At 39.9% G+C, this 25111-nt stretch overlaps 2 protein-coding genes across 3 annotated transcripts; one reads left to right on the forward strand and one right to left on the reverse strand.

Annotated features, from left to right (window-relative positions):
• Positions 1-6694, forward strand: LOC103702750 (uncharacterized). Its single transcript, XM_017841709.4, has 5 exons — positions 1-227; positions 2741-2802; positions 2888-5179; positions 5444-5552; positions 5743-6694. The coding sequence occupies exons 1-5, from the start codon at positions 116-118 to the stop codon at positions 6348-6350; spliced, it is 3183 nt and encodes a 1060-aa protein (XP_017697198.3). The 5' UTR covers positions 1-115; the 3' UTR covers positions 6351-6694.
• On the reverse strand, positions 6665-24841 carry LOC103702714 (succinate dehydrogenase [ubiquinone] flavoprotein subunit, mitochondrial). Of its 2 annotated transcripts, XM_008785256.5 has the most exons (16): positions 24542-24841; positions 23332-23490; positions 21573-21660; positions 21141-21287; positions 20896-21036; positions 12761-12846; positions 12583-12675; positions 12428-12491; positions 12092-12235; positions 11817-12004; positions 11535-11709; positions 11264-11434; positions 11011-11080; positions 10807-10927; positions 10673-10710; positions 6665-7028 (listed from the first exon to the last, which is right to left on the reverse strand). In XM_008785256.5, exons 1-16 carry the CDS (start codon positions 24656-24658, stop codon positions 6926-6928), a joined length of 1905 nt encoding a protein of 634 aa, XP_008783478.3. In that variant the 5' UTR covers positions 24659-24841; the 3' UTR covers positions 6665-6925. The 2 variants fall into 2 exon arrangements, 1 of the variants encoding a protein (XP_008783478.3); XR_005506538.2 differs by lacking the exon at positions 11011-11080 and having other exon boundaries at positions 24542-24839.
• Between the last annotated feature and the right edge of the window lie 270 nt (positions 24842-25111).

The raw sequence follows: 25111 nt of genomic DNA on the forward strand, positions 1-25111 counted from the left end.
ACACCCACTCTATCCTCTCTCTCTACGTCCATTTGCCGAAGCCTCAGGAGGAAAGGTCCTAAAGTTTGGACATCTGAAAAGCTGGGAGAAAGGAGAAGGGTGGTCTCATTACCAAATGGCTAAGAGATCGGATTTTGCACAGAAGCTGCTGGATGATCTCAGGTTGAGGAAGGAAAAGATGGGGTTCGCGTCGTCGAGCCAACGGTCGACTCCGGTGACCTCCGGCGGTATGTTGTCCAAAGAAAATTTGGTTTAAAGAAATACTAGATGGTTAAACATTTAGCTTCTGAATGTAGTATATATAGGAAGATATTTCAAAGTTCTATGACTCGGCTATCAAGATCCAATGCTGACTGACCCATTAATTAAGTGGGCAGGATTATGTTGGCAATGGTTATAGCTTTCCTTGTTGCCTCTCATATTCATCAGAGAGATTGTGAATTTCACATGCCAGTCCAAGTTCGGCCATACATTTATAGACATAATATATCTTTACATGTACTTTATTTATTGATATTCTGTATTTTGCCCTTAATTTACAGAGTGACCATCTATGCAGGGATGTTAATTAGGTTTTGTGCATGATTACGGAAAAGTGAAAGGTTTTTGTCTGTAATATAAATGTTTTACAGGTAATTAATGGGAAAATTTTCTTAGCCTTTCAGAGGGCTTTATGTAGAAAGTCCTTTAAAACAAGTGAAGACAGCTTCCTTTAGGATGAGAGATGAGAGTCAGGTTCCTCCGGACCAAACAAAAAAAGAGAAGAAATCATTGCTAAACATGTAACCTTAAATTGTAGATGGGAGTCCGCATAATATATCAATATATCAACAGCAAATTAATACTTTTACATCATATATACAGAACTGATATTTGATAGCACGTCAAACTACTCTGCAATGGCTTGACAAAGACCCCATCTAATAACAATTCTTATATGCAAGATCAGAATCAGATTATATAGGAAATCAAGATCTCAAAAATATTTTATTATTCAATCAATAGTCAAGTTGCATCATCAAGTAATATATGAAAGGCCATATAATAATCATCAGATGACTTTGGAATCTGGTACCAGACACATGGTGATTCTAATGGATGAGGATGCTGTTACTGAAAGCAAGCTCAGATTTATGACCATGATAGTTGTTGAGTTTGTATCTCCGATATACATAATCACAGATGGTGATTTATGATTCCAAAATTGTTCTTGGATCGCAGAATCAATTGCCTCTCCAATGCCTTTCTGGCATCAAAACCTGCAATGGTCTATAGTACTTTGCCAGAATCACTTTATCATAGTCACAGCTTCTATCCAAATTGGCACCTCACTCTTCTCTGCAACTATGCTACTCAAGCTCGTCCTGCCAATGCCTTGACTTAAGACCCAAAAATCTGAAACCGTAAGGCAAAAACCCAGTTCAACCACTTTTCATGTCAGCCAAACTGCTGAGCCACCTGATTTCTTGTATAATGTCCATCATTTGAGGCCCAACCTATAAGAAGCATGTGCAAGTTCAACATCCGTAAGTTTCTACTATAATCTCGTAAACAAGATTGGTGCTCATTAGAATTATCCAGAGTTTCATATTTGTAAACTAAACCAGCGACCACCTCCTCTACCTCCTCCTCATTTCTAATTCTTGGAAGCACTGCACAGTGTTGAGAATTCAGTTATTACAAAGATGAAGACAGATTAAATTCTTGATATCAGGTGGCTTCAGCCTCCCATTCCCTTGGAAAATTAAGGTAGATTCTTGAGGATTCCATTTGGTCTCCATTTTTTCTCTCTTTCAGTTGTACAGCAACCCTTCCTTGAGCACAAAGTGGTTCTGCTAATTATCCACATATATCAAAGAATCAAGTTTCAAAAAAAATATCATCATGATACCTTGAAGGCAAATGAACATCCATCATGTCATATCATCCAAAAAGAATTTTCAGCCAAACCATTAAGTAGAATTCGTTGTTTCAAAGATCTCACAGGTTGTTTTTAATGACCGGTCGTAAGTTAAAAGTTGATCAATGGATAAAACTTCTTCCATCAAAGCAAAAACAAGAGCCAGTTTTGAACCAGCAATGCATAACGACCACTTTTGAACTCAACGATTGCACGCCATATACTTGTATATGGTTATTCCCCTAATTAGATAAACAAGTTCCTAAGTTGTTGATTCTTTAGCAGTGCTGGAAGCAATACAAATGCCATCCTCTTACTATCGTGTCTATTTTTAAACAATTATCTGTTCTAGTATGATACAATCTCAGAGCAACAAATTACAAGTGTCCCATAAGCTTAATCCTTGCATTCCCAATCAATAATATAATTGATATTATGGAACCATAAAGAAAAGAATGAACATAAATACCTCCAAGATTCTTAGTTGGATGAAAAAATAAACTCCATGGTCCAATACCAGTTTCACAGACTTTTGACTTACTGAAGGATAGGAATCCTAAGTGGTAAGTTTATCATATGAATCCTATGCTGTTCAATGTAATTGACAGATAAGTTGCCACCATACATTCAGCAACAACTTAATCATGGAAAATAAGTTCCTAGAAAAGAAATCCTTCAGCTACCCCGCAATTACATCTGAGTAACAAGCACAGATAATTGCATCTGAAGATTATGCGGCAAGGGTCTCATAGAAGCTTGGTTCCAGTGCTTTTATCCTCACCTAATCATGCAATGGTCTGAGAAACTTCTGGCTATCTATTCATATATTGTGCTCTGCAGGGGCTTATGTAAACTCTCAGAGGTCTTTTCGGGGTCCAGTAGAAGCAACCACAAACAAGTTTGTAAGTTTCTTAACTTTATTTTGGAGATTATATCAAATGTCTGATTAACTTTTCCAATAATTTTTTTTCTTGGGGGACCTCACAGAGTGGCAAGAACATGGCTGACACAGAGGTCACAAAATTGTGGATTGGTACCAGCAGACATCACAAGACAACTGCTCAAGAAGGTGCTTCACGAGCCATTGTTCCTGTTGGAAGAGCCACAAACACAGAACGCACTGTTGATGTGTCAATGGCTCTTGCCCTAGCCCTTAGCAAGACTGGGAAACTGCAAAACATAGAACTTTTTACCAATGCCACAGTTGGCAATGAGCGTATTCTGCACCGTGGATCAATATCTTTCAGAGAAAAGAATGGTCGGTATATGTCAGACAAGAGGAATTTAACAGATCAATACCCTTTCCTATCCCATCAACAAATCAGCGAGATATCAAAAGGGGTTCAGAAGTTGAATAAGATCCTTGAAATCTGCTCCAATGGGCCAAAATTCAATAGGAATTCAATAGAACTTGGAAGGGAACTACTGAGAGGGGCAGTAGATTTGGAGGGGTCATTGAGAATGCTTGTAAACCTGCTAGAAGCTTCAGACCACATGGTTGGTTCTCAGGGAAAGCATGTTAGATTGTTGAAGGACAAAGATGAAGATGAGTCATCCTCTAACACAACAAGTAGAAAGAAGTCAGTGAACAGGCCTAGATTTTCTTCTGATGGGTTTCAAGAGCAGAACATCTTAGCGTTATCTTACCCCAGAAAATCCAAGACTGCAACAGATTCTAATAAAGGCTCCCCAAACCCTTCCATGCAATTCACTTCCCACAGGAAGTCCCTGAGTTGCGGTCCTGGTTTCAGACCTGATGCCCAGTTTTCAGGCATTATGAGCTCCATCAGGGAGGAACCCAGGAGCACCTCAAGCGGTAACAATTCCTCTACTCCAGAAACCATCAAGCAGTTGGGTTCTAAAGGAAGTCCTGCATGTGAGAAAGTGAGAATACCAAACGTTGTTGCAAAACTGATGGGCCTTGAAGAACTTCCGGTTCCACCACCCAAAGCAGATGTGAAGAATGGTGAAGCACAAAAGGTCCCCAAGTTGAAGAAGGAAACAGAGATGGGTAAGACTTTAATAGCAAACACAGGAGTCAGTAAAAAGGAAGTTGATATGATGACATCTTTGCAAAAGAATTTGTTCAAAGCAGGTGGACAGAAGAAGGTTCCACAGGAAAAAGGCATTAGGGAGGATAAGGTAGCACATAGCCAAGGCAAGACAAACTTAAAAAGTCTAACTGACATTGAGAATACCAGTCCAGCTTCAAATTATTTACCAGAGTCCAATCTCAAAATCAGTAAGCAGGCAGATATTGCCAACATGGCTCACAGTAGAAAAGATAGAGTAACCAAGAAAGAAGTGAAGGAATCGAGAGAAAATGCATTCATAAAGGAACAGATAAGCAAAGTTAAAGTTGTACAGACCATCCATGATGTCAAGAAACCAATTCTAGTAAACCAGGATGATGCAGCTAGAAAGAAGGATTCATTCAAAAAATATGAGATAAATGTACAAGATGGATTTTCTGTTCAGAGTAATAGCTCAATAAATGCAAATGATAATGTACCAAAGCATATATCTACAATGCATGGAGCGAAGTCCAAATATTCAGTTCATGATAGTGCCATGGAAACAGACAATGATGCGGAAAACAAGCCAGAAACCACAATAACATTGAAGAGGGACCCGAAATTGAAAAAAGCAGAAAAATCTACCTATGAAATGAGCAGACAAAAGATGTTATCTGGCAGCACAGTCATTACTGCAAGGAAAAGAAGTTCATTAAAGAGTGCTACGATAGATAAACCAGAAGACGATCCAAAGAGATGTCATCAAGGAAGACCAAAAAAGTGGAATAGAAAGTCTACTTACCATGAAGCGGAGAGGAAAACAGCCAGAGGGAACTTGGAAAATAAAAAAATCACGACGACAGATCTAAGAATTGATAAAGAGAAGACCATGCCTCCAATTCCAGTGACTGCAAGGAAGACACCTGTGCATATCCCAACTGTACAAAAGGTGGATACTACAGACACAACAGTACGTAGAGTTGAAATCAACAGAATATTAGAGGACAGGTCTGAAAATATTGAAAACCCCAACGCAGAAGGCCAGCACTTCAAGGAACAAGCCTCATTTTCAGATGAACAGGTGCATAGATGGAAAGATAGAACCAATAAAGCTGATGGAGCAAAAGTCGACATTCATGCAATGAACTCAGACAAGCATTTGCAGCAGCAAATTGAATCCATCACCATTTCAAGCACTAAGCACATAGATGATAGCAAACATACAACAAAGATGCCAGAGAAGAGATCAGCTGCAGAGACCAATGTAGGTTTGATTCTCCTTTATCAGTTCATTAGATGGAAATGCTTGTTGTTTCGTATTTCATGACAATAAGTATTTCAGAAATCCTATTTATTTTGGGAAATCATCTGGAATAACTATAACCTTCATAGAACCAAGAAACTTGGCATTAGTGTAAAAATTAAGAATGACTTGCGGGGGTGGGGTTGGGGGCGGAGGCAGTAATTCACAAGCATTTGCATATGTTCTATTCTGCAATCTGACAGCATTTTTTTCATGTTCATGCAGAGCTATACTACCATCAACTTAGCTACTGATACCCAGCAAGCCCCACAAGTCTCTCCAAGTAATGTTCCAGAACTAAAACCTTTCAAGTCGAAGGGGAAAGAGTCAGAAGGTAACCAAGATGTTTCATTTAATGTGGCTCTTTACACAGCATGCAGCAATGAGATGCAGAAAATTACTTATGCCTTAATCCATGAAATAGAAATCTAACATAATTATTTTTAAATCTGAAAGTTAATTAAACAACTTTAACAGGAAAATTAGGACGAACTTTAAGGGTCACATATTATTTTTTGTTACAGGTTCAATTGATAGCAGGGAAATCAGCAGCAACTCTAACCTGTTAGAGTGGCCGACTCGGGCAGCATCTGAAATTGATGGACAAGATTCACTTACAAACAACCAATTCCTCGTGCAAGTTCTAGTAAACAATCAGCATTTCCTCAACACTGTACAGGCACTTTTCAAGCTCAAGATTCCAATTGGTTTTCTCAAAGCCAATGACAATTCATGCCCAGACAAAGATAATAAGCTTCTTTTAGACTGTGGATATGAATTACTAAGAAGAAAGGGCAAAAGAGAAGAAGTAATTTATTATACACCGGTGAAAGTCAGACGCTTGGATACATTGATTACAGAGTTGAATGATGATCTTGAGAGTTTGAAGTTCCCAACCAACATCGAGGACAACAATTATGACACTGCAGAATTTCTGCATGAGATGCTTGAAAGAGATATCCAGAACAGGAATCCAGATGTCAACTGTATGTGGGATCTTGGCTGGAATAGCATGATACTTGCACCAGTTGAAAAGGATGAAATCATAAGAGATATGGAGAAGCATGTGTTGAATGTACTTATTAATGAGCTTGCTGGAGATCTGATGGAAGAAAGTATCACCGTTTCATAGAAAATCTACGAAAAATTTCTGCCACCTTACTTCTAGTAGTCATGTCAGAAGATCAAATCTATGTATTGAGAATCAACATTACCGCAGTAACACAAACTACTCTAGATGCAGAGAATACTTCTACTATTTACATACAGCATTCACAGAGGCCAAAACTGTGTAAGCAATTACTCTAGACTACAAAACTCATGATATCACTATAGTGAATGCTTTTAAGTTTTACCACATTGTCAACTACATATGAAAAGACCTGCTTGTATAATCATTATTTAGAGAGACCAAATTACTTTCTGCACAAACAAAAATCAGAGGAGTAAATGAAACCTGTTTTATATTTGAGATAAGGCATCTTGATCATAATTCAGAAATATCAGCATTTCCCTATGAGATAGGACACAGCATGTTGGCACTTGGCATTTCCCACTGAAATGGGTTGCACTTTTTCCCTTTGGAGAGAATGTTGCAATTTAACTACTTTACTTGACCATCAAACTCTTGTAATTGGGTTGCCCTCAAAAAGCAATTCTTTTGTGAGCAAAACTTCAAAAAGCAACTCAAACAAGAAGAGGAGTGTTTTAGTAAACACGTGCTTTTGGTGGGAATGACTCAACTTCATCATCCAGGGTATTCATGTGGACGGGCCTATATGCCAGTGTGACCTTCTCATTCTCCCAGTATCTGTCAACCAAAACAAAAACACTCAAGTTACAAAGACTGAAGATACATACGAAGAATAACATGTGCATTTTGTATTGTCAAGATATTGCGTATATATCAAAGAGCATAGGACTTCTTAAGAATGAGAACACCAAAGTCCAGTTATGATGAATAAAATTATTCAGATACATAAAATATAGAATAATACATGTAATGATTCCAATTCTTTCCTTAAGTACCACAGTCCTGCATTAAAAGTAACTCAGCACTCCAAGGGGCAGTGGATCATCCTGCCAGGGCCTGAGGCCTTGAGCAAATGCATAAAAGCTTTAACAAAATTTTCATGTACAGTGAATACTGGCCTAACTTTAGTATATCAAAACGTTCCGGATTTAATGAATTTTACATACTACGATACCATGGGCACTTGCATCTCATTGTCTAATAGGCAATATGCTGTCATTAAGGTATTCAACAGCAAGTATGTATGCTAATAACAATCTAATGCAGTAATCAAGATGACCACCGCTGCGGTAGTCCAGACAATTTAACTTGAAAATACATCATTATTTAACCATGTAATGCCAAGCAAGTGATGTCAATACTCCATTGAAATCCTGACAGTGATGTCCTAAAGTGACGTATTTGTTATGCTTCCACTTTAGCATACCAAGGGCTGAAAATTTTATGGTCATCTACGAAATTTTTTATGCTCAAATGTTCACCAATATCTTCTGATGAGTCAGTTGGAGCTTTAGATAAGCTTATTAGTTTATTTCATATATGATTCTAGAGGGATGCTAGATAGGCATGTAGGTCTCTTCCACCAACATGCTGTGTAGATCCGCCACTTGGCATAGTTGACTAATCAACAACTTAAATTAAAAAATAATAAACAGTTGGATGGTTTTGTTTCAATTTCCCAAACCCTTCTCTCTCACCATCTCCCTTCTTTCCTCCCATGGCTGCCAACTCCTCAAGACGAAGTCTGCCTTGATCTCCCTCCATGGACCATAGCCATGGATTTGGTGATGGCCATGGGCCTGGTTGGTGGGTGCTCCAGTTGATTATATTATTTCATACATTAGGTGAACAACATAAAGCCAATGCTTGGCATAAGCCTGATATAAGCTTGATGTTCCTACAATGGATATCATCTTTGAGACATTGACCATCCCAACCTGGTGAACCTTTAGTGCATCATCCATGACCTTGAGGCTTAACATGTTCTCAGCACATCTCCACAATCATGATTCTTATATATAGCTATAATGGTGAATTGGAGGTGGAGGTCTAGGAAGATGTGAAGATGGAGAAAGGAGGAAAGTAGAGGCAGAGTTGAAGGTGGGAATGGAAGGAGAAAGAAGGAGGTAAGGAGGATGAAAAATAGAGGTTGTAGGTTTCTAATAAAGCAAGCGAAGAGTTTAACTGGTCTAGGAAACTCATTCTAGCAGGTTACTTTTCTCACTTATGTTTGGATAATTGGGCTGAAAATCTTATGAGATTCGTGGGTTGGGACAGTACGGCCGCCAAAATAATAAGATTACAAGCTGGGTTAGGCCTATATTCATAAATACCCAGGAATAGTTTTGGAGTAAGCCAGCCCAAATCCAAAATAATAGGATTCCGGTCTTTTTTTCTCCCTATGGAATTCGGGCCAGCCCACTCCGAAGCTACTCCTAAGTATTTATGAATATAGACCTAGCCCAACCTCTAATCCTATTATTTTGTTGGTTGTACTAGCCCAATCCACGAATCCATAGGATTTTCAGTCCAAGCATCCAAACAAACCCTATACGATTCGTGGTTAGGTGGGTGCTCCAGTTTTATGCATAAGAGATTATCAAAATATCTAATTCTTGTCAAGTCTTAAATTGGATATATGATTGCATTGGATCATCTCTACTATTATAATGATAGAAGAGAAGCTTTTGTGACTGGGCACACAAAAGTTGCAGCCTTGTAAAAGAAAAAGCTTGTGTTGCAATGTTCATATGAAAGCATTATTGAAAACCTTTTCAATTATGTGAAACATACTCTGTGAGATTGTAGTAGTTAAAATGATTGGAATGGTTCGGTATGATTGCTAGTTTAGAAGTTTAGTCAGTTGTTGGAAAACTGAGATGTCCATGCTTGATTTCTGTTTTTGCCTTTTTATTGCTCTTAATTGTTGGAAATGTTGAAAAGGGTAACATAGGGGGTGGGGGGGGGGGGGGTGGTTTGCAGGAGGAGGGAATGATGGTTTGTTATCCAAACATAGGATAGGATCAGTTATACATGGGATTTTTCTCCCAACAGGATTTCATATATAATCATATAGGATTAAAACCTAAATCCCATAATGAATTTTATCCTAAGGTTATAAATCCTAAGTACCCAAACAGGCCCTTAAATGATAAATTACCGAATGTGATAGATGTTGGACCTACACTGCGTGTAGGTGGAAGAGACCTACATGCCCGTGTAAGTCTAGCAATGCTCATGATTTTAAGAATTTACAGAGTTTAGCACCTTTTTGTCCCATGCGGCATAAAATAAATTTGTCTTTTCCATAAAATACAATGCATGAACCATTAATGACCAGAAGTCTGAAGTATTACTCACCACGCTCTATAATATATATAATCTCAAGCAGGATTTGCTGTGTCGGTATTGGGCATCATATCGATTGCCCGGCAGTACAAGTCGGTACGGATCCACGTCGTGCCGGGCCGAGCCTATACCGACACAGAAGACCGTGGGAGAGAAAAAAAGAGAGAAAGCGAGTGGGGGAGGGAGGGAGAGAGAGAGAGGGAGGGAGGTAGGTAGAGGTTGGCGGAGCCCGGCGGGAGCCAGCGTTGGTGCAAATGGCGGAGGCCGCGACTGAACCCCTGTTTCGCAGCCTCCGCCATCTGCACCAATGCCAGCCTCCGCCGGCCTCCCTCCGTCTCCCTCCCTCCCCCGCTCGCTCTCTCTTTTCTTCTCTTACTTCTTCTTCTCCTCCAGCAACGGCGTCTTATTTTTTTGCCAAAATCGTCCCGATCCACCGCCGGTATGGCTCAGGACGCCCCGAACCAACTGGGTGGTTCGTGACGGTTCCACCGACCTTGATCTCAAGCATTCTTTTTCGAGGTAAGACTTTACTTGCAAAGTATTTTTTACCTCAGATTTTATGAGTATAAGTTTTATAATTTCTTTTGGGTCCAATGGCTACAAGGGATACGCATATATTATACCAAGTGATAATGCAAAAATTATCAAAGGTGGCCCTGAACAGAAGAACTACTGAGCAAATGAGGATCCGTAAACCCAACTCCAAATATTTGGGAAAAGGTTGTAGATGATTATGATTATGACCATCCCTTTATCTTTCTTCTACAGTTTCTGAATAATTCCCTAAAAACTCTGCTGCTGCCTGTTATTCATGTACACTGAGTCTCTACAGCTGACATTCACCTCCACAACTTCAACATCAATGGATGTCTCACATTACCCTAAAAATAAAGTCCCTCTACAGAATAGATTAACACATTGAGATCATGGAATTTTTGCAAGCCTTGACAAAGCTTTTGACTATGACATTAAAACTACTTATAAAAAGAATACCAATGTAATGGTGTCTCTAATGTGATAGAGATTGACAATTACAAGATGCTAATGTCAGAGAGGAGATAATAGATACTGACCCTAGTGAATGTTTCAACCAGTTCTCATCGTCTCTTTTCTGCAGAAAAGGAATGTAGTAGCCTCATGTTAAAGAAATTAATCAGGAAAGGAAACAAGTGATAAGTTTTTATTCCCTGCAGAAAGTAAATCTGACCGTAAAATCTTCACGAGCATGAGCTCCTCTACTCTCCTTCCTTGCCTCAGCTGAGTGCATAGTTATACATGCATTTATTAGAAGATTTTCCAGCTCTACTGTTTCTATTAAGTCAGAATTCCTGCAACCATACCAAGTAATTAGATACCTAAGTAATTGGAAACAATGAAAAGACATCACTGACAGCATGAATTGAAAAACAACCATATCAAACTCCGATCACGAATTTTGACATCATGAAAACTCTCCCAAGCTTTGTCAATTAACTGACAACCTAAAATGAAATTCAGGAAACTGTAAGCAGCCCACTGAATTCACCAGAAGAAATGTCAAACTACTAATGCTCATATGGGTAGAAATATATCCTTATCATAATGACAGAGATCCCATAAACAATGAGGAAAATTACCCAGCAAAACTTGAAAGGAAACAAAAACTTAATTTTACTTCAACTTACCTTCTTCTAGTGTTTCTTGAGTTCGAAAAACAGCAGCATTGTTTTGCATTACCCGTTGCATGTTGAGACGAATTTTTGAAGTTGACAGTGAACCATTTGAGTTTCTTAATTTATCAAGCCAGGCAATGGTCCTTTCTCCAGCATATTTTTCAAGAGGTTTCTGTTTCTCTCCTAAAATGTTCCATAATTGATACAGTATATTATGGTGGGAATTCCACATTTTAAAATTGCTTATTACTTAAAGAAAATGTTAAAAGAGGGGTGAAATTACCTGGCTTGCAAATCTCTGCAACCCTGTTAGCACAAGCTCTGCCGAAAACCACTATATCAAGAAGGGAATTTGCACCAAGTCGATTTGCACCATGAACAGATGCACAAGCTGCCTCTCCAGCAGCCATCAGACCAGGAACTATGCAATCTGGATCATCACCTTTGATATGAACTACCTGCAAAACAAAATACATGGTCGAAAAGTGTATATATAAACACATACTGAAAACAACTGGAAGAAGTTCTCGGTATCAGTTCCATGAGCAGCGCAGTTCAACATTACCTCCCCATGATAGTTTGTGGGGATTCCACCCATATTATAGTGCACTGTAGGCAAAACAGGGATGGGCTCCTTAGTGACATCCACACCAGCAAAAATAGCAGCTGTTTCAGATATGCCAGGAAGTCTTTCCTTGAGAACATCCGGTGGTAAATGATTCAAATGCAGATAGATGTGATCCTTCAGTGGTCCTGAGGAATATTAGAAGAAACCGGATGTTCTAGGTGAGCATTATCCAAATTATTGTCAAGAGATGTGCTCAAATATTAAGCTCTCACCTACACCACGACCTTCTCTTATTTCCATTGTCATTGATCTTGAAACAACATCTCGTGATGCAAGATCCTTGGCAGTAGGAGCATATCGTTCCATAAAACGTTCGCCTTCACTGTTTCTAAGGATACCACCTTCACCACGAGATCCTAAAATAGCAGCAAATAGCTAAGCAAACAATAGAATATACATCGAAAGATTGGCATCCATATAGACAATATAATGTATCATGAAGCTAGACAGGAGACACTGGTTAGAATGTGAGAGTAAGATCATATCGCATGAGAGTACGGCATATTACAAAATATAAAACTCAGAACTAGGAAATAACAAATAAGAACCTTCAGTGATGAGGCACCCAGCACCATATATGCCAGTAGGGTGGAACTGAACAAACTCAAGATCCTGCACGTTAAATAACCAATAAAGCATAAGCAGAATGTTTTATGCTCTGAAATTGCAGCTTCATCCATCTTGGTGAAACCACTGCACTGACCTGGAGAGGCAATCCAGCACGTGCAACCATAGCATTGCCATCTCCTGTACACGTATGAGCTGAGGTTGCAGAAAAGTATGCTCTGCCATAACCCTGAGACCCAAGCCAAAACATGGTTACAAGACCTCTTTAACATCTAAGAAGAGACAGTATATAGTTTGAAAGATAATATAGCTACCCCAGTTGCCAAAATTGTGTTGGCAGCATGGAAACGGTGAAGGGTCCCATCCTCCATGTTCAGTGCAATCACCCCCTGGCAAGTCCCTGAAACATAGTTGATGAAGTACTCTAACAGAAAATGTGAATACAATCACTTTTCTTCTTCTGCCAAGCAGAATGAGAAAAGAGGCAGAAAACAAGAAATAGAGCCACATTCATAAAAAAGATATGGGACACATAAAACAGCACAGTTAACAATCCAAATCATAACAAGCATGATATTTCCAACAGTAATTTGTAATATCCCACATGGGTTTCATGTAAGCTGTTAAATGGGAAAGCTGTTCTTGAACCAGCTCATGTTTATCTCGAAATAAGGCTCAAATTCAGGCTCTTTCAATTAGAAAATGAGTCAAGCTATGCTACGCATAGCACCCTCAAGCTCAGCCTTGAGCTAGGCTTAGCTCACTCGAGCATAGCTCACTTACATCTTTTGTTACAAGATACCAAACCAGCAGAAAATGAAAATAAATAAGCAAATTAAGATGCATGGAACCAAGAGACTCCAAAATGGTGCACCCTCCCAACTCTCTGATAATCAGTAAACAACAAGAGAAACCCAAAGACTTGTACCAACCTAGTGTGCAATGCAACTTCATAAAGTAGCATCCCATTTTCAATTATGACACATAACTTGCTGCAAACAACTCAGTCCCCTACTGGAGCTGAATGAATGCCACTTTGAATTAAAAGAAAATTCTGTAGCTGAATTATCTTAATAAATTTAAAATGCCAGCGCCTCTGCAACAAAAAAGGTCTGTGGATAATAATGAGTCGCCCCAGTTAAGCATCCCATACCAAAAGTTGTATGAGGATATCTGTTATCGCAATCGAAAAGATTTTATAACCAAATGTCATATCAAGTATCTTCAAGTCAACAAAAGTTGCAGCTTTTTATTAGCAAAAGAAACAAAGAAGAAGATGACCAATTATCTCTAGGCAGTGACAAAAACAACAACTCCAAGGAGCACTAATTCATTAGAAGAGATACAACAACAATAAGTAGATATGGACTAACAAAACAATGGACCCAACACTTGAGACATTATTCCACAAGTCATCTGCCATGAGTAATAATGCAATACACCAACAGCAATCGATCACCTCAGAAGGGCCAAGAATCCATCACAACATTGTGCCAAGACATATCAGGAGGAACCTTGAAAAAGAAACTATGTAACTTCCAAACTCTCGCATCAATGCCAAATTGTTAGTTTATAAGATTTCATATTTGTGCAATCAAGGTTCGCCAAACTAGTACCGTGACCCATGGTACGTCATACCATACCGAACCAAACAGTACAGGGCGTACCGTACTGTATTAGTTCACGGTACGAGGGCGTACCGACACTCGATAATGTCGAACCGGCCTCCATATCGAACATACCAACACAGTGACAAGTGGCACCAATACGGGATCCGGTACCGAGACAGCGTACCTTGCCAGGACCCGTACTAGTCGGCTACCGGTATAGTACAGTACAAGTTCGTATTGTGCCATACCGGAACGTACCAAAACAAAAAGAGGGAGGGGGACAGGGAGAAAGAGAGGAAGGGGGACAGGGAGAAGGAGAGAGAGAGGAAAGGTCGAGGCGGAGCCACCATAGAATCGCCCTGCCAATGGAGGCGAAGGAGGGTCGATGAGAGAGGAAGAGGAAGAGAGGGAGTGAGAGGGAAGCCAGCGAGATTCGGCTGCCACTTGACCCTCACGAACGAAGAGAGCAATTACTGAGCAGTAGGTTTCGGCGGTCTACAATACTAGAGAGAGATGAGAGATGAGAGCTGGAAAGGAAGACAGAGAGATAGGGAGACAAAGAGGGAAGCCTTATGGTGGGTGGAGAAAGCGGGCAAGAGAGCGGAGATGCTGAAGAGAGTGGGCGAGGGAGAGGAGACGCCAGAGAGCAGGTAAGATGGTGGAGAGAGCGACTGAAAGAAGAGGCATCTCAATTTCTCATGACTTTCGTGAGAGAGCAGAGAGAACGAGCAAGAGAGAGCGGACTTGTCCATGGGCCACGACTTTGTTGAGTTAATCCAATATTTTCAACATGCCCCAACTGGTGACACAATCTAAAACAATATGAAGTCAACACAGGGACTAGCTTGATGGCAAACCCTAATTATCAAAAACAAGAAAATGCAAAAAAAAAAAAAACAGCTATAACCTCACAACAAAGACAAAAAAACAGATCTTTTTGCGATGCATGATCCATCAAAATAAGGAAAAAGACATGACCACAAAAGCAAAGCATAAATAGACTAGCAAGATAGAGGCTTGAAAAAGCCTAGTACTGATATGCAAATTTCTCTATAAACCTGCAACTCCAGCTTAATGCATTCCAAATCTTAAACTACAGAATGAGAAAACTACCATATACCTCCAACTTCCTTGGACTCTCCTTAAAATCATAAATCCACCACAACTTTGACCGCAAGTTAATCAAAACTTCACTGATATATTAAGCACATTTCTAAGGGCTTAACAAACTAGATACAACATCAGCACACAAAACATATACCTAAATAGTAAGATAAATCTTGATAGTAACAGTAATGGTTGTAGTAATGAGACTTGTGAAGTTGCTCCTGTGACTTTTGAGTTATACTAGTTATAATGCACATGCAGATGAACATGGGTGCAAAAGATTTTAAATTTGAGATTATTTAACTAAATCTAAATTCTAAAATGACTTGAAAATAACTAATTGATATCCCTTGGTTCAGAAGCATTTGTCTTCCTCCTACCTTGAAAAGTCTTAGGGTCCAGATATACTAAGATATTCTTTTAGTTTTTTAACTCTTTTCTTACTAATTGGTGTTCACAAGTAGCATGAATAGGTCTGTTCCAATGTATTATCCCTGTTCTTTTTCTTATCCCTGTGGGGGTCGTATGGAGGGGGTCACGGGATGCATCTAGTGGCATGGGAGAGTGTCTGCCTACCAGTGAGTGAGGGTGGCCTCGGGGTCTCGTCTCTGGTGGAGCGACGTGAGGCGCTGATTGCCCGACATGCAGTTCGATTCACGCTGGAGCCACAGGGTTTCTGGAGTCAGACCATGGCTACCAGATATGGCCGTACTGGCACTACAGGGGCGATTCGCAGTGGGCGTCGCTGTTCATTCATGTGGCGAGAGATTGCCAGATATCTTCCCATGGTCGAGGAGAACACTAGATGGTTGATAGAAAATGGGCAGAGTATTGATGTGGTTGGTGATCCATGGGTGGGTGCCCTACCCTTGAGACGCTGGCCGACTATGGTTGACATTGAGGCAGTGGAGGGACTGCGGGTCTGTGACCTCCTTGTCCCGGGCGGGACTGCCTGGGATGAGGATAGGATGGGTCACATGTTTGGGGCACACTTGGCTGAGAGGGTTAGATCCCTTCCGATCCCGGGGCATGTGGGTCCGGATACCCGGGTGTGGAGCACGTCGTGTAGGACCGGAGTGAGGGTGGGGGACCTCTCCCGTGTGCTCCGGCCAGAGCATGAGCCAGGGCCGGATTGTGCCTGGATCTGGCGCCTAGGCCTCCATCCGAGGGTCGCACTGTTCTTATGGAAGGTCGTTTGGGTTCGACTTCCGACAAGAGCAGTATTGAGCGAACGGGGTTTGAGGTTGCCCCCAGAGTGCGGGGCATGCGGAGCTGATGAGTCGGTGGACCATGCACTGTTTCAGTGCATATGGGCGAGGGCGGCGTGGTGTGCGGCGGGGCTGCCATGGGATGGTTGGACCCGTGGGGACCAGTTCCTACGAACTATCCGCTGGTGGTCGGGTAACCCATTGACTCGCCAAGAGGCGATTAGAGCGACCTGCACAGCATACCAGATATGGCTGGCCAGGAATGCTCGAACCTTTGGTGAGCAGAGCAAGTCGCCTAGGCTCGTGGCGGAGAGCGCCCGGGCGCAGGCGGCAGAGTTTAGTCATGCTTTATCCTTAGATGGTCTTTTGATAGCTCGGGATATCTGGGGTTCTCCTTCTGCCTCGGCAGCTCCTCACACGGTGTTTTTCACCTGGGAGCCCCCACCCCCAAGCTTCCTCAAAGTTAATTTTGATGGGTCCGTGCTGAATGGTGGCACGAGAGGTGGAGCGGATTTTGTTATTCGGGACCCGACCTCCAGGGTAGTGGCGGCAGGAGGCTGTCAGGTATTTGACTGTACGGTCCCTGGAGCGGAGCTGAGAGCTACCTGGGCGGGTCTTCGACACGCTCAGTATGTGCTCTCAGCTAGATCAGTCATCTTGGAGGGTGACTCGGCTACGGTCATTAGTTGGATCCAGGGGGGTCTGAGAGCCGGTGCTGCCGACCATCCCTTGCTCCGCGATATTGGGTTGATGATGAGGGACGGAGGGGTGGTCCAGGCGAAGCATGTGTTTAGAGAAGCCAACGGGGCTGCGGATTGGGTGGCCACATATGTGGCTAACCATGCCGGTAGCACCTTATGGGCTGGGGACGGGGAGCTGCCTCGGGAGCTCCGGGATGTTTTGTTTTCCGATTTTATTGGGTGTATCCGTACACGTGTGGTATAGATCGCCCGGTTTAGCAAAAAAAAAAAAAAAAAAGTCCAGCAATGTTAGATTCCCTTATTCTATAGAAGTGGAGCATGTTTTATATCATTTAAGAGAGAAATCTAGTTAGGCTATTAAAGGAATATTTTTAAATCTTTAACAAGTAATGATAAAAGTTATTTTTGAAATTGAAATATTGGGAAATTAAGCTGCTACTATATAGTTTAAGGCTGCATTTGGAAGCAGAATAAGAGGGAGTAGAAGGTATTTAAGCCAGTTATTCCGCTCTTTTTCAACCAAAAAAACAATGGAACTTGGGTTAAATCATTTTCAGAAGGGCAAATTGGGTATTTCAACAATGGTAATTTTTTTCCTTCCAAACCAATTTACTCCACTTAATCAAGGAATAAATTAATCCACTATGTAGAGTGAGTAATTTATTTCGGTGTAAAGAAAAGTACGAGTAAGTTGGCTTATTTACTCCAGGTTAACTTATTCCGCTTCTAAACGCGGCCTAAGGAAATTAAGTCACTTCTGTAGTTTAAGGATTTAAAGATATATGTAATACCCGACTTTTAGCGAAGTGGGCTTGGTCCATTTGACTGGCCCAATTGAGAAAGGTTTGGCCCAAAAGAGAAAGGAGAAAGAAAAACAAAAAGAAAAGATAGAGAAAAAGAAAAGGGCTCACACGTGCGGAGGAGGAAGAAGTCTTCTTCCTCTTAATCTCATCAGATCAGACGGAAGCCAACCTAGGGGCGGATTTCGGCCTTCTCTGGCTCTATTTAGAGCTCCTTCTCGCCGGAGAGCCCAAGTCCCCTGATTGAAGCCGTCGTTTGGAATTTTTCTCCTCAAACGCCGACCACTACTGGCGCTACTGCCGTTGCAAATCGGCGCCGGAAGTCAGGTAAGAACTCGAAAATCTTTGGTTAACTCTTCTCTCCCTCTTTTGTGATCTCTGGAAGCCCAACCGGTGATCGCCGAATTTTGGTTGAGCCTTGTTTTCCTATGTTTTAGGAAGTTCGGGCCTTTTTTTTCTTTTTCCAATCATTGTTTACCGCCGGCGCTCATCACCGGAGTCTACTCTCAACTCCCGACAATAATTACAAGTGATGGCCAGAGTCCCAGCCGCCGAGATGTCACAATTCCATGAATTATGGGGGCAGAACCCCAGTTTTAGCCAGTTTTCCCTCTTCGCCGATAGCCGGTTGCCGTCAGCCGCCGTCCACAGTGGGCAGCCATGGGTCTCCTAACCCTAGGCTCCACCGCAGCCATCCTTTCTCTCTCCTTGTTCATCTTCCTTGGCTAGAGAGAGAGGCTCTAATCTCTCTCTTCCCCCTTCTCTCTCTTTTATTTCTCTCTACTTGAACTTTCTCTTTCTAGTCTCTCTAGAGACGTTAGATCTAGTAAGGTACTCCTCTCAATAATTTTGAATCAATCCTGGTGAAGGGCCCTGATCCATGGTCGTCGGGCAGCATGCCAGCCCCACCTTGGCCCTTCCCAAACACTATTAGACCGGATTACCCCAGATCTCTATTGAACCAACTATACCCTAGTATGAGCATGATCGAATGAATTTCACTTTGATCAGGGCCGACTGAGGTGTCGGGCACTCCCACTAGGTTAGCTCGATGAGGGTGTTGAAATTAGAGATTATATTTTCCGAATAATCATGATAAAATTCTGATGAGTATATAATTTTTAAATACCAAGATTTGAGGAGGATTCTCGAAATTGATTAGACTGGTAGTTTGGATTCGCTCGCAAGATAAGTAATGTTTCATTTTTCCTAAATTTATTAGCAATTATAAAATTATTATATTCATAATTTTTAAATAGTATTATTCTTGATGCATGGATTTGATGAGCAATATAATATTAATGAATATATTTATTTTAAAATATTATGATGATATATGATCTTATTATTGATACAATTGACCGATTTCAACACCGCATGATTTTCGGTCTTTTTTTAGAATTGAAATACAAAACTCTAAAGCTATTTGAATTTTGACCTAGCTATGTTAAGGACCCCATCAATGGAGGCTAATACACTGGCACTTGATTTGTTCTGAAAGTTGTGTCGCAAGAAGATGCGCGATATACCGCAAGCAAATATGCAGTCCTAAAGGACTTTGCTACAAGATGATGCATAGCTCACCGCAAGAAGATACGCAATATTATGACCCTACCACAGAAAAAATGTAGTCATAATCCAATGTTGATAAGATGAATTGAATATTTGAAAAAAGTAGAATCCATGAACAAAAATTTGTTTTTTTAAAAAAGAAACATTTGATTCGCATGTTAATATTGCATATATGCTTACTTTCTATAAATTATTATCTATTTAATCGCCTGATTTATTTAGCTAAAGTGATCATTGCTTATTAGGGTTGTCTAGCTCATTATATGATTTTTTATTTTTACATATTCAGATAACTAGCCTGACCGGAGTTCAATATGGGAGAACAACTAGCAAAACTTTGGCACAGATTATCTTAAATTAAAGTTTATTTAAATTGATGTATTACCTTAGAATATTGTTAGAACTATGAGACATTTAAATTTTGAATTAGTTAATGAAATAAAGTTTGCATATTATTATTTAAAATTATTCCACTGCATGTTTATGATATCATGTTGAGATTCCTTCCATGCTTGTGGGAAGGGTTTTCTATGAGTATGCGGCGGTTGATATAACTTCCGGTTCGCGAACTCAGGTCGGGGGCATGACAATATATATAAAGTCCTAAAGGATCAATCTAAGTCTTAATTTCATTCTATACGGGGACAAGTGAATTCTAATTCAAATAGAATTATATCAAAAATCTTCCCTTCTGCATATACATGTACATTGGGCATCATCGATCTAACATTTGCAACATAATTTTCAGATTTTTCTCTCTTCACCATGGGAATCTATGATGAAATTGCTAGCTTCTTCAACACTCAAGCGATGAATTCTGGGTCCTTTACCAATTGAAGACTCCACCAGGACTACTCTCCTTCATTCCTTTAACGATTAATTGCTAATTTTATACATCATTTCTGTATATTAGTAGAACTTTTGTTCTCCTCGTTTCCCCTAAAATCCCCATGGAGAATGAATATATTGTTTAACCTCTAAAGTATAATCTTAGTTCCTCAAAACCCTCATATGGCTCAAGTATTACCATATTTCAGATCCTATCAAGCAGACAAAGAACCTCATGATTCAGCTTTAGCCCCATGTAGAAACCTCAAACCTAACCCATACCCTTCCACCCTAGTTCAACAAACTTTTATCTTAAACCTAAATAAACCAAAAGCCCCTTTTTACTGCACCATAGATAGTTATCAGGTCATTGCACTTGGTTCTATTCCTCATATCCAATTAATTTAGGTGACAGGGCACTATCCTACCATATGAATATAAAGCCTGACTAACATTCATATTGACCAGTCTTCAAGAAATAAATTGTATAAGCTGTTTTAATCGGCCAAAATGTAGCCAAATAGAGATAATAAATCAAGTTATCCAGATGAACCAATTCTAAGATAAGTGGACACTCAGCAATTAAGAAATGATGCAGATATTTGGCTTGTACAGTAATTTACCATTGCTATCCATGAGAAGATCCAATGCAAAGTATTCCACAAAGAACTGGGTGTTATGCTTCATTGCTTGACCATAAAGCGAGTGAAGCAATGCATGACCAGTTCGATCAGCAGCGCACGCACACCGATAGGCTTGGCCACCTGTAGATGCCAAACAAGTGATATATATATATAAGTAAACAATGGAGAACTATTGCGGACAAAATGTGAATAAAATTTTGCGACAGCAACATCTGAACCTCTACCTTTCCCAAAGTTCAAACTTTGACCTCCAAAAGCACGTTGATAGATCTTCCCATCTTCAGTTCGGGAAAATGGTAATCCATAATTTTCAAGCTCAATAACTGCTTTTGGTGCTTCTCTGCACATATATTGAATAGCATCCTGATCACCTGAAGAACACAACATGCAGTTGTCTGTTACTTGATGCCATGGAAAGATGACATTAACATGAGTTTAATCGATCTGCTAGAACAAAAACAGAATATTCAAATATATGACATCACAGTTTTCTTTTTCCTATTGATGTTATGAAAGAGCTGCTTTGGGGATGTTCGATGTTATAACCATTATACCATTGGGGATGTTTGATGTTTCAACCATTATACCAGGAAGATCTTCTGTAATATGTGCTAAAAAATTCAAGTATAGAAGTTAATATGCTCTAGGCAAGTTACCTAACCAATCACTTCCTTTGACTGTATCATACATATGCCACCTCCAGTCATCTTCGGTCATATTTCCAAGGGCTGCATTTATACCACCCTGCATGATTTATACAACCCTGATTAACATCATATACAAGTATTGCTTAATAAATTGGAAGGTGCATTGATAAAAGTTTTATGAATAACCAATCCCATAAAACAGCCTCAGAGATCAGCATGTCATTGAAAATAACAGTTAACTATTAAAGCACACCTCCCTTCAATTTTTTTAGTTTCTTTTCAAGCATAATGTTGCAACTCTTAAAAGAAATTAGTGCAAGCAGATCTTAGTTTCTGCTGGTTACGACTAAAAGTCCCTCTGGGTTTTTATCTAGAACATGGTATTGTAATTTCTGCATATAGTGTGCATTTATGTATCTTTAAGAAGAAATATTAGAAACTCAATTATCAGCAGAACCATGATGACATGATACAGATCCACTGCAGAGATGCATGCCTCTAGGATATCAAGGAAAGCAAAAAGTAATTATGACCACTCCGGTATGGTATGCTCACATGCTTACCATGAGTGTAAACAGTTATATCAAGTGTAGAGCTCTCATCAGTCAAAATTGGGGACATATAATGGGAAGGAAAATGTAATTGGAGCCATTCACATGAAAAGGGATAACTCTGGTCCCATCCTGCTTTCACTTTTATGCATAACTATGTTGCATAATTTGTTTATCTATCTCAAAAGACCAAAACTATCACAGTCAATACGGAAATGCATGCTGACACAGACCAAAGCACTAGAAAAGAAAATCAAACTTAGGTCAAACAGTCAAAGGCCCATATATCACCTAAACATGGCCAGCAAAATTTAACAAGAGTCCCACTATTCTTGGATCACTCTGGTTAGACACAAGAAATTAATGTTGTTCAGAAACTTAAGGCAGCATTTCTCATGGAGAAACAAGTAAAACTGTCTGTTGGTTGCTTGTAATGGAATTTTCATATTTCCATGTGTGCCCTCTTCTTATTTTCTTTAACAAGTACTTGTGAACTAGGGTATTCCAGGGCTATGAAGGGAAGCCATATTAGATAAACTGTGTAATTATCTCTCATTGTCTTGCTGTATCTGTCTTTTGTTTCTTTATTCAAAAGGTCAAATATAACCCTTTTTTTGTCAAAAGTCAAGTACATACAGAAAGAAAAAGGGAACTCATATGCTGAACCTAATGGAACAACAGATCTTTCAAGAATTTCACTACCCACTGGTAGACAGTGATTGCCTTATTGCTGCATTTAAGAATGTCAAAATTCAAATGCATCACATTTCCGTGCCATGTTTGCAAATAGGAGCAATAATTTTCAACAAAATTGATGGTTCTTGTTACATGAACCAAAAGCCAAGAAGAGAAATGGTAATGACAACTCCAGTCTATAGCATCAAAGCATTATAAGAAACCCTCATTTATGAGTCCTGCCTCACACAGCTATTCCAAATTAAAACTCTATAACTTTTCACTTGGAAGTTTCATGCCTTCTTATACCTTGTCGAAATAGCAACTTGCTCGCACAGTCAACAAATCACACCAGTATATCAATCTTTTGCCATGGTAGATGAATGTACATGAGAATAACCCTAGCTCTAGATGATATACGGGCTGACCAAACCAGTCTATTGAACTCATCACAGCTACTCAAAAAAGAGAAAAAATCATCTTTATTAACCAAAGATAAATATTAAAATCTGGTCTAAAGAAACAAAATTAATATTCAGTACCTGAGCTGCAACTGTATGAGAGCGAGTAGGGAAGAGCTTGGTAATGCAAGCTGTGTTAAAGCCATGCTCAGAGAGTCCAATGGCAGCTCTAAGTCCAGCACCCCCAGCTCCTACGACAACTGCATCATAGGTGTGATCCACAACAGTGTACTGTCCAACCTTCATGACAATCCCAAAAGGCAATACTCAGTTTTATTTTTTATGGAGAAGACAAATGAAACTACTATCATTTACAGGAAATACAAGGGCAAGTAAAATAACATTTATCAAAATAGTCAAGATAAGATGTGATCTCATCTGAAAACAGTATAAGAAAGAATGAAAGTCAAAGAAAAGATACAGAGTAACCAAAAACCCTGATTTGGACAACATCGGGACTGTCATGTCCGAATTAAAATGCATTTTTTGATATGTAACAGTGTAGTAAACTACTGAAAATTCTAGCTACGAAATCCTCTATCTCAACAATCAAATGCATAAACATATTCAAGCATTAAACCTGATTGGCGACAAATAGCAGGACCCCAAATATAAAAAATAAATAAATAAATAAAAATCAAATATCATTGTCAAATATGAATTTTCTAAAATGTAATATGATAAAATAGGAAATTCTAGCTTGTTTCATTGCAACCAAAGGCATCAAAACATAAAATAGAATGATATTCATAGGAAGTAATTTAATAACCGATTATAGCATGCTGAAGCCTTCAATTATTCCCAAAAAAAATTGCATCTCGAAAAAGAGGACTTCAGTCTGAGATCGCAAACAAGATGAATCAAAAAGAAAAAGAAAAAATCGAATTAAAAAAAAAAACTTAAGTCTGAGAACGCAAACAAGATGAACCAACAGGATGGGAAAAAAAAGCAAAATCCTGGCTTTCAACTTTCAAGAAAACATTAATCCTGAAATCAGATGAATGATCTAACTTGGCACAGCTCGCACAAATGACACAATATAACAAAGATTAAAAAGAACCACTCAAGAAAACAACGAAATAAAAGGATAAATCCACATACAAAGCAGCTCGAGAAACACGCGATCAAATAAATCAGAAACATTCCAAACATCGATAAAATAACAAATTGAAGCAAGAATCCGTGATCGTATCAAGAAGTTCCGCGGGAATTGGAGCAAGAATACGTGACCGTATCAAGAAGCCAAAACAAAACAAAAAAAATAATAATAAATAAAGAATCGAATTAACACCGAGTTGGTGACAAGAAATCTGGGCGTAGACGGGGAGTGGCGGATCGGCTGGCGTCCGATCGACGCCTTCTTGGAGGAGAGGAGGCGAAGGCCTCGGGACACGCAGCTCTGCCACATCTCACGGTCTCTTTCTGTTGCTTTCCCTCAAACGATTGAGGGAAGGGGATTAGTCTTCTTCTATTTATATGAGAAGCCTCCTCCGGGTTTGGATCGCGGAGAACGGCGAGAAGGAGAGGAGCCGGAAAAGCGCCCTCGGGAGAGTGGAGTGAGGCTGTAAAGGGTGGTTCTATATACACCCCCCCTATTGCTAAGGACACCCCCCAAAAACCAAAAATAAAATACCCAAACTAACCTTTAGTGTAATTACCATATTGCCCTTGAAATTTTCTCAGTACACCCCCATTCCTCCTCCTCCGTTTCGTTTTGAAAAGAAAAAAAAACACCCCTCAAACCCCCCTTAAACCCCTCGATCCATTTACATCGTTTAGGCGATCTTTGAAGGAGATTTAAGCCCCATTCGAAGCATGGACAAGCAACTAGTGATTTGGGACGAAGAATCGGCCGCAAAGG

This window comes from Phoenix dactylifera, chromosome 1 (genome assembly GCF_051530095.1).
Source record: "Phoenix dactylifera cultivar Ajwa chromosome 1, Ajwa_hap1_PhDact_Kaust_v1.1, whole genome shotgun sequence".
Lineage (NCBI taxonomy): Eukaryota > Viridiplantae > Streptophyta > Magnoliopsida > Arecales > Arecaceae > Phoenix > Phoenix dactylifera.

What these genes read in the sequence shown, in the direction of transcription:
- LOC103702750 (XM_017841709.4), top strand. Translation starts at nt 116, where the DNA reads ATGGCTAAGAGATCGGATTTTGCACAGAAGCTGCTGGATGATCTCAGG. An exon ending in GATCAGCTGCAGAGACCAAT is followed by an intron (nt 5,180 to 5,443) that starts GTAGGTTTGATT and finishes ATGTTCATGCAG; the next exon opens with AGCTATACTACCATCAACTT. An exon ending in GAAGGGGAAAGAGTCAGAAG is followed by an intron (nt 5,553 to 5,742) that starts GTAACCAAGATG and finishes TTTTTGTTACAG; the next exon opens with GTTCAATTGATAGCAGGGAA.
- LOC103702714 (XM_008785256.5), bottom strand. Translation starts at nt 24,658, where the DNA reads ATGTGGCAGAGCTGCGTGTCCCGAGGCCTTCGCCTCCTCTCCTCCAAG. An exon ending in GTGCTGGATTGCCTCTCCAG is followed by an intron (nt 12,492 to 12,582) that starts GTCAGTGCAGTG and finishes TTTAACGTGCAG; the next exon opens with GATCTTGAGTTTGTTCAGTT. An exon ending in TGCAGAGATTTGCAAGCCAG is followed by an intron (nt 11,435 to 11,534) that starts GTAATTTCACCC and finishes GGAACATTTTAG; the next exon opens with GAGAGAAACAGAAACCTCTT.